Source organism: Limulus polyphemus, unplaced genomic scaffold (genome assembly GCF_000517525.1).
Source record: "Limulus polyphemus unplaced genomic scaffold, Limulus_polyphemus-2.1.2 Scaffold5328, whole genome shotgun sequence".
In the NCBI taxonomy this organism is placed as follows: domain Eukaryota; kingdom Metazoa; phylum Arthropoda; class Merostomata; order Xiphosura; family Limulidae; genus Limulus; species Limulus polyphemus.
In genome coordinates this window covers 10,959-21,369 of record NW_013670938.1, presented here as the reverse complement: position 1 = coordinate 21,369, position 10,411 = coordinate 10,959, and the positions used below count along the sequence as shown (strand labels likewise).

The 10,411-nt window shown below is 36.0% G+C and overlaps 1 protein-coding gene across 2 annotated transcripts in view; it reads right to left on the bottom strand.

Moving 5' to 3' along the window:
• The window catches only part of LOC106472428 (protein artemis-like), a 44,972-nt gene that overhangs the window by 24,225 nt on the left and 10,336 nt on the right, over positions 1 to 10,411 (bottom strand). For both annotated transcript variants that reach the window (XM_022401001.1, XM_022401002.1), the window contains exon 5: positions 9,807 to 9,989. In XM_022401001.1, coding sequence (XP_022256709.1) covers positions 9,807 to 9,989 — 183 coding nt within the window. The remainder of the gene's footprint in view (positions 1 to 9,806; positions 9,990 to 10,411) is intronic.

Here is a 10,411-nt window from a genome sequence, read left to right as displayed (position 1 = left end):
AGTCACAATAATTACTATGGTTGTGACTACTGCCATTGCTCTTTTAACCTGCAGTTTCTCGGGCTTCATGCTTTTTGCTGAGGAGGTCTAGGTGAATTGTGAATTGGAGTCCGTTATATGGCCTGCTGCGTCTCCTGATCTCCGACCAGAAATTTTCTTTTTGTTGCACCTGGACAGGACGATGATGATTTGGATAGCCTATTTGTGTGTCTTCTTTATTTGCTGTGTAATCCCGACTTGCACCTTTGGGTGCTCCCAGACTGTCTTCAGTCTTTCTGAATATGGTGTAACAAGTTTGTTACCTTTTGTTTGTAGCCCATGTATCACATGATTTCTCTCCTGCATTCTGCCCCTTCCTGTGATTACCTATTTTCCAGGAAGAAAATTGGAAACCAGATTGACAGAACACAATAAAAAACCGTCCCATGTTTTTCACCATTGCAGCTCAAAAAACCATAGTATATCTATTAAAAACACAGTCATTTTAAACAAAGAACCCAACATAAACAAACGGAAAAATCAAGGAATCTATCTTAATTGAACAAAACAACCCTACTGTAAACCAACACCCCGGGGTGCCTAGATACCTCTTCTAAGTTTCACAACAGTTCCGGTCATGTGACTTCTTTGTTCAATACTGTATATATATATCTGTGTCAGTGTAAATTACTTGTACCTGATGATGACAAAACCTTGTCGAAACGTTGTACATTTGCTGTTATGTTAAACTTATATTAAAGTTTTTCTTCATTACCCATTTAAGCTGCCTCCAGCCATTTTTAATACAAGATGTTAGTTATAAAGTAGTATCCCACTGATGAAGGCTCCAATAAAGGGCCAAAAGCTTGCAAATAAAAGTATTTTAAGAGAGAAAAAAAGTCTGTGTAGAAGTTAACATTTTCCTAAATTGAAAATGTATTTCCAATAATACTTACCTTCACTCACGCTTATAGCTATTACTTGACTTCTTTTGTCTGATATTTTCTCACTTGCTCCATTGGCTTCACTTAATTGCCCTTGGCAATATTTATCTCATGATACTCTCTACCTACACCAATGCACCCTCTATCCTGGTACTGTTATGACTTCCCAGTCTCTAACACTGGCTATTAGTGTGGAGGAAAGCAGGAGAGTGTCAGTAGAGGTAAGTATTATTGGAAATAACATTTTCCTAAATTGAAAATGTAATTACCAAAACATACTTACCTCCACTGCCACTTATAGCTAGAATACCACACTGATAAGGTGGAGGGGCCACTGAGGAAATTATCCATACAGAAAGTGTCTGCATAGATCATAGATGTGTCAACAGAAGATTGGTGTCCTAGTAGGGGAACTGCACTACATCCTGAACAGATATATGTTTTTCAACCAAAACTTAATTCTTGTATTGTGGGTGGAATTTTACATGAGTTATCATCACTATAGGCCATGCCCCAGCCAGATAGCAGGGGTCATGGTGGTCCCTATATCCTACGTTGGTGGCTAGGGCAATTGAACTACAATGTTATATATATATATATGTACTTTTCAGTAGATCCCAACCTGTAGCCATAAAGTGATACATTCCGAGCCACCAGAATCACAAAAAAGTAATCAACACTGAAGTGGACAAACCTTCTCCTTAACCTGAAGAAGTCTGAAAGGCAACACCCCATGACTGAAATAACAGAATCGTGTATGCCTTACCCAACCAAAGGAAACACAACTAATCCAGTCTGGAATTTTGGACACTCATCCTCACTCCCTAACTGTGAGAGTAAGGTACATCCCACTTGCTCCCATAAATATTGGGAGGATGAAGAACAACTGTGCTCAACCAAAGGCCCAGGATGGGACCACTCCATGTTCAGAATTAGGAGGAGACAGTGGATCCTCTTCCATGAACAATGTACTGAACCAACATTGGTCAAAATAAAGGGCCATGCACACCCCAACTGGATTGCTGTGCATCATATTTAAGCTGGTATTACGAGTAGGCCCCCATGTAGGCTGGTGCCACTCCTACTGACATCTGGGGAAAAACATCCAGGGACACAGGTAAAAGGGCCCCCAGCTTTGCCCTCTTCTCCAAAAGTGGAGGAATTCACTCTAACACTCTGGAGTAAAAGCCTCTCTCCACCACCTCAGTGACTGGAAACTGGGTGTGGTAAGGACTCCCTAGCTCCACTACTAGAATCTGCAGGGTAATGTGCACTGGGGAGTCCTGTGGAACAGTGCTCTGGAAACAATGCAATAGGTGAACCAAGTTACCCAAATTAAAAAAAAGAAACATCCCCTGATTTATTCAATCCAATGATCAGCAGAAATGGGTAGGATTCCCTTATGCTTTACTCATGATAGTCCATGAGTGGGGTCCAACATAGTACAGTAATACTACCTTGTCAGTCTCTAGGTTGTCTTGTGGAACACCTCATTTCTACAGAGCCTGTTGGAACCTGTACAAAGTGTGGAATTGGTTTGATAAAAGCACACCTGCCTGGGCAATGCTCACCACAGAGTGGGAACCTGTTAAAATGAGGTAAAGGACCCTTAAAGGTAGCAATGAAAATACTCACCCCTCTGCATAATCTAGCAGAAATGGTTAAGACAACTATAAGGGGTAGGCAAATACCCTCAGATGAAGAGACTGCCAGATCAAGTAAATAATGAGATATAAAAGTATTGGGAGAGGTCCACATAGCAGTCTGCAGAATGACCTACAGCAAGCAATTCAATAGGGCTGCTAAGGACACGGAAATGTGACAAATCTGATTAGACATGACTTGCAGAAGATTCCTCCCCTTTAAAGAGAGCCCAGGATAAAAAGTCATTGTCTAAAGGCATTAGTGCAGGCAACAAAATCTTGAAGACTCTTACTGAACATGACCATCATTGAAATCTGAATGGACACAGAAGTGAGATATAGTGATCAGATGAATTTGAGTCTGATATTATCTTGGGTAAGAACTAGTCTGAGGACATAGAGAGAATCAGAATGCAGTCTGTGGACAAACAGTGCAAATAACCACAACTGGTGATGTCTGTAGGTCAGCAGCCATGAAAAATAAACCTTCAGGTAAAGGGGATACAAGGCATATGAGAGTCAGGTCACAAATAGGTGTTGAGAAAAAAAATACTTGTCAGGTAACTGGAATGGTTATTTGGGACTAAGGACCAAAAGTGACTTGAGGAATTTGGAGAAGACTCAAAGAATATGCAGTTGCGAGAGTAGAATGGTAGTTGATAAGGCCACCTTAAAAAGGGCGATTGTGGAAGAGCCAGGTCAAAAAACGAGTTATGGTTGGCACTTCTGACTGAAATGGGTTCAACCTCCACTCAATACACCAATGCCGATATGCATGTCATTTCCATTGAGAAATGTTCCTTTCGGGACTAAGCAAAAGACAGATACATGACAACCCTTGAAATTAAACCTTGATTCTGTGCAAAAAACTGCAGAACCTCTATGCCTACAGCTTGAGCTTCTAGATAGCTGGGTGTACTGTGTCAGATCATGGCTGCCTCCACAGAGATAGACTGAGAAGAAATGGACACTCCAGAAGGTACTGTAGAAGTAGAAATCAGAGTTTAACGGCTAATAAGGTACTATCAACAAGACCTGATAATGGGTTAGAGTTGCAAAATGGGAGCCAATCTAACAGAACCTTGTGATGCAGCATCTATTCTATTGGGAGAATCTGTCTGGATTGAGACAACTGATCTGCTACTTCAGACATCACCCGTGTAACATGGCAAGCTAGTATAGTGATAAGATAGAAATGCTCCCAAGAAAGGAGGTCCAAAATTTGAAAACAAGGAGCCTTGGACCAAGTGCCTTCTTGATGAAAAACACAAGACACAAGCCTGAAAATTTTCTCCTTAATAAGCCCAGACCACGAGGCATTGAAAGTTGAAGAGCAAGAAGAACTAAAACATTGTGTAGGGAAGCCTTGTCCTCGATGCATAGACCCTGGAATTCCTGACTGTTGGTATATGCACCCCTATTCCTGAAGCAAGGCATTTGTCAAGAGATGGAACTCTAGACATGGTGGTGGTAGAGGAACCCATATCGTAGTAGTGTCCTGACTTAACAATCCCCTAGAGATTGAAGAACGATCCCGACTAAGGAAACTGGGGAATCCAGTGAATCAATGTTTATGATATCTTGGTCGCATAAAGACCATTAAAAGGATCTCTTGTGCTCTCATCCCAAAGGCATGAGGGATGTGAGTGATGCCCAGATTCCAGGAAGAGAAAGAACCATCCATGCAGTGGGAGAAGGAGAGGTGACTAAGAGTCAAATGACCTATTCAATAGCTTTTAACCGGATGAGAGACAGCTGAGCCTGACTAAATGATGAAATGAAAAATCAAAAATACCCACTGATGACATATGGAAATGGAGCAAGAATAGAAGTCTCAGCCTTGAAAATAAAGCCTGCCTTGGTTGTTTCTGAAAGTAAAATCAAGATGTGATGGTCTGAAAATTGATGAGATGATACCAGCAGTAAATAGTCATCCATGCAATGGCGTGTGCACAGTGTAATGGAATGGAAGTGATGAGTGAAACTCATACGATACAGCAGAACCCTTGTGAAGATGATGTAAGTCTGAAGGTAAAAACTCAGAACTGCACAACAAACCCTGATACTGATGGGACTCCACCACTATGACAATGTGCAGATAGGAGCTGACCACAACAAACTTGAACATTTACAATCCCAGTAAAAAAAAAAGTCAACTCAGATTGAGGAATGAGTAACTTGTAAACCTTGGGGAATCTAGGCATTGATATAGATGAGAAAGATTGATGACTGAACACAAATCTCTTGTCTGCATGGGCCCAACAACCAACAGGAATAAAACCTCTGAAGAACTAGCATGACTCTCTCATTACCCTCAGACCAACCAAACTCTGATAGCCCTAGAATTAAGTTCCAAATCCTGATGATCTGAGGGAGACAGAAACTCTACACATTGGGTGGATAATATTGGTGAAGATGTGAATTGAATGACTAATCCTGACTTAAGAACCTGCAGTGCTCCTGGATCTGTGACTAAGGTTACCACACATCCAGAAATTCTTGAAGCCAAGCCTCCACAGACCCTGAAGGTATACAAAAACCACCGGCAATCCGGCCCGAGCAGTAGAACCCTTGGATATGGACAGAATAGATTCTAGGTACCAATGTACCAAGGGGCTGATGTCCAAGGTCAGGACCAATGAATAGGAGCAGAACTATGACCCCCTGTAAAAGCTGATGAAGTTTAGGACTTCAACAAGGTGGAATTTAGATGCCAAAAACTGAACTAATGTGCATGCTAACAATGGATCCAGCTCATCATCAACGAAGTTGGTGATCCTAAGAGTCTTCCAACAAAGTGAAATGGAAGGAAAACAAAATGTTCGATTTTAGAGCAGTAAGTCTGTAGACTTATTTTGTTCTATTAGAGGACAGTGAACTATTCAGGTTAACCACAAACTCTGCCTTAGAACCCCAAAATTCTAAGAGCAAATGTATTATTTGAGTCAGAAAATGCTTCCACCTGGTAGTGGTAGGCTATGTCCAACAACATGTCAGGTAAGGCATAACTGCTCCTTCACATAACTGAGAAATAAACCTTCCAGGATGAACTACAATATCCATGGATAGAAAACTAAAAATTTACTCCCAGACCTATCAAGTAAGGTGCAAGCTTAAAAGCAGCCAAGATATCACACTCTGATGAACCAACAGAAGAAAACAAATCAAAGGTCAATGTGGCCTCCTGTTTGTTTTTGATAGTTCATTTAAAGACTGTGTTGATTATCATTGATTGGGATAACATTTTGTCAAGTAAATTTGTTGTGTTAGAGCAAAGCAATGTTATGCCATCCATCATGTCCAGCATAGGGAATCAAACCCTGAACCCCAGCGCTGCGAGTCTGCAAACTTACCACTAGGTTATAAAAGATTGGAACAAGTGAGAAAAAATCAGACCAATGCTTAGATGGGCAAAAAAGAAACCTTGGCAGTTGTGTAATAACTATAAGCGGGAAAGGAGGTAAGTATGTTTTGGCTACATATTAATTTACCTACGTTGTGAGTCTTAAACAACAACAAACAATGTTATGAACATAAAATCACCACAAGCTCTCAGGCAAGTTGTGGATAGAAACAGAAGTTTATAAAAATATATTAAAATAATTAATTCAGTGGTCATGATAGTATTTCAAAACTTATGGTTTTTAACACATGCTTTCTAAAAGTCTGCATTTTCAACCATAACACCTCCTTTGCTTTTATATATTGTATCAAAGTAATTAATTTCCAATGAACATTATTCCATATTAAGTAAATATACAAAGAGTAATGGGTCAATCGTAATGCCTAATATCAAACATGCTGTGGGGATACTGGATACTTCTAAAGACTAAAGCTGTCTAAAGTTTATGCATTCATTTAGAAACAATGACAGATTTATTCACTATCAGTCACCTATTTCAACAATACTTTGTTCAGTGTTCACTTTTCCAGATAGTTTAGTATTATTTTATATGTTTATGAGTTTGTTTACAATAATTTTGGAGTCTTAAGTGTCATACCTATAACAACATAGTTACTCAAATGGTTTGTAACGAAGGGAAAAGAATATTCATAAATAACTTTTATTAGGTAAATATGTACATAGCCAAAGTAAAAACCTAGTAATTAGAATATTCTTTAATTATCCTAAATCTCAAGTAAAACAACACATAAATTAGAATAAAGCAATTTATTTTGTAAAATAAGATGTATAATAGTCATAACTTGATCTTGCAAATTTTGAAAAACATTAGGGATTGAATAAGGATGCTTGGAACGTTTCTCACATTGTATTAAATAAAAACATGCTTGGAAATATTAACCAGCAAGTGATGTGAACTTAATATGTATATATTTTACAATATTGGCTGGAATAAATTGTCAAAAATGTATACTGAGAAATCAATAACACAAAAAACTTGTATTTCTTAGCATTACTACTTTCTAGGTCTTGTTTAAATTTCATGTGACTACAGCCAGACTTTTATTTTCACTTCTCGGCCCTTCTGACAATTTATATATCACATAGGCTTATTTGTGGTGTGTGTATGTGTCCATGTGGCAAATCACCCCCCCCCTCCTTCAATTTTTTAAAAGATGTGAATATGTTGTTTTTCATCTCAATTATTTTTATGTACAACCAGTTGTCAAGATAAACAATATATGCACTAGGATCATGCAGAAACTCGCATAACATTGCAGCTACCTCACCCATAGCCCCAAAGTAGGGAGTTTGATACATTTTCTGTTGGTAGTGAAACATGAACCATAGAGCCTGAACCAAACTAGCTAAACTCAGGTATGGTAACCATTAATAAACTACAAAAAAAAAAAAAAAAAAGAAGTAAAATTTTCATTTTTCATTTAGTCCTGCGTGCAGGGATGGGATCGAAGTGCACATCACAATTTCCAGGTTTACATTCAAATTTAATTAAACAACTTTATTATTAATGTATGTCAATAAACTTGATATCAAGAAAGAATATTTTAATTCAAGTTTTAAAACTATGTAACTTTTAACTCCTTAATCTAAAAAGGAAATATTCAAATAAATCCTGAATCTTCACTTCTCTATGTCACATGATGTCTCTCTGTTCTGAATTCTTCATTTTAAATTTTCTTTCTTACCTTACATTGATTTCAGAATACTCACTAACAAAAAACACCAGCTATGGATATTGATAGGCCAGAATTTAAAATAAGAACCTTCCCACCTTCATTATTTTCCAAGATATCAATAAATTTTATACACCAACCAAATAAGCTCCTCTCAACTCTTCATGCTTTTGAAATTTACTTATTCACTTATGCTTACTTGTTTATGCTACATATTTATGACAAACAGAAAAGCCATTTTTGTAAACTATGTGAGTATAATGCCTTTATGTTAATTTATTTCAATAAAAGGTGTCATTTCTCAAGCACATTTTATTAATTGAACAATAAAGTACATGTTCTAATGAGTAATGAAATTTTTTAAACATTTTCCATAGATCAGTTAGAAAGCTTGATAAATTATAGTAGTTTTGGAACATTCCGTTTTATTATCTGAATTACTGTTTGTTTATTAAAATGCATATATGAAAATTACAAAAAATATGTTTTGGACAAACAACTAAGACACAACATTAAGGAGTAATGAAGACCAGCTTCTGAAGAGCATGTTTGATTCATGATGTAAGTGTTAAATTTCTTCCTTTTTTAAGTATATTTTTTATTTACTGATATATATTTAAAAAGGTAAGTAACCCACTCCCACTGAGTGATTTATTGCAATTCACAGTAGTTAGAAACAGTTCAAAGATAATAAAACAATAAAATGAAATTGAAGCAATTGTGAAAAAGTAAGAGGCCCATAAAGTTTAAGAAAAACAGTTGTAATTCTCTGTTACAATCTGCAGTCAATTCTAGTTATAAAAAGTTTGATTTTATTTCATCTTTTGATATGTATGATTTTGCTGCAGTTAATTTTAGGGTAGAGAAAATACCTACAAAAACTATAAAGTTTTACTAAAAAAAACTCATAAATTTTAGTAACAAAAGTGACAGGCATCTGCAAGATTCCAGTCATTAGCTTTTTACAATAGGTAGAATAGTTCAATTGTTTTAATTAAATATTTTTTATCACTTTCATCTGGAAAAAGTTTTGGTATTTCGATTAAGTAGATTTTCAGACTTTTAATAGATTCTCCATATTGGAGAAAACTATTAGTATTATGAAAACTAGCATTAATGTATATTAAAACTTGTAGTACATGAAAAATTCATGTGACAGCTTGTAGCTTAACTTTTCAATGATTGCCTACATCTGTGTGCTTACTTGCAGAATACATTCTTTCAAGAAACAACAGCTGTCTTTTAACCATTCATGTTTGTAAGCTCAGTGATATGTACTCATGTTAGTCAAAAGCAAGAAAGTCAATACTTGTTCTTTCAAATTGTAATCTTGATAAAAGTGAAATAAAAGCTCAATTGTTAGTTATCCAATATTACATTAAGAATAACTGCAATTAAACTTAGTTTTTAAGGGTTGAATCACATAATGACCCAGCAATTTACAAACATTTCAAAACAAATTCAAGTTTTTATTTGCTATGTTGGTTATTGTAGTAGTTTCCCTTTTCAAGTAGCCTACTTTGGAATTAAAAAACAGAAAAAATACAAAAAGAGATTGATTACAGAGAGTTGTCATTGTTGTTGAATTTCACACAAAGCTACTTGAGGGTTATCTGCACTACCTGTCTCTAATTTTGAAATGATGTACTAGATGGAATGCAGCTAGTAAACGTTGCCAACTCATGAGCTACTATAATCAAGTAGAAGGATTTGTCCATCACGTAAAAGTACAGAGCACGATTTACGTTTTGGCAGTAATGGAGTATGAACTACAGTCCAGCATGCTTATATCTAGTTGAGTTTTGACCTTATAAATAACTATTTTAATATTCAACTAGCTTATTTAGACACTAGCGTAATTTATTTTTGGTTATTAGCATTGCTTTTACTGATAAGTATTGGTCTTTGTGTAACCTGGACCAAGCATATCCCAGAACACATAAATAATTAACTTACTATATTAATTTCCAGGAAAAAAAAAGGCAAACATCCTAGTTCAATGGGAAGAGATTAAATACTTATTTTTCAAAAGACAAAAAACTGTGGTTCAAGAAGAATAAACAGTAATACTACTACCAGAAAAAAAAAAGATTGATAAAAAATAGTTTAGATCTTTAAATACCCTAGAAATGATAACACTTACATGGTTGTACCCTGTAGGTTGATAACAGCAAGGCAGATATGACATGGTTGTTTTAATATCTTCCTCAGCCTTATCACTTCTATAGCATGCATGCAATTTTGTAGATTTGTAATTAACAGTTAAAACCTCCTCTATCTCACTAATACCACTGTACTTAGCCAATGTGTGATGATTCACGTGTACCTGCAAAATTCAATAACATTTTCTTTCTAAAAACATATATTTGGTCTAAAACAATTATTTAGAAACCTGTTATCAAGAAAATAGTGTCTACAGCACTCAAGAATACACATAAGTGGAGCTGTTTGTACAAAATGTATCCAAAGATTCAGCACTTATCACCTAATAGACATTAAAATCATGTTTAGTTACTTAAACATTTGTAATATTTAAAAATGTTTGGGTGATACCAAAATGCAATAATATTCTGCAAATACAAATATTTTATCAAAAACAATTAAACAGAAATTGTAGTCAATGAACTGAATATTGGTCTGCTGAAACACAATGGTTAAAACATAAGATATTGTATTTTGAATTTACATCCTGCACTATGAACAAAATGCTTAAATAACAGGTTTCCTAATTATAGTATTTTGGCACTT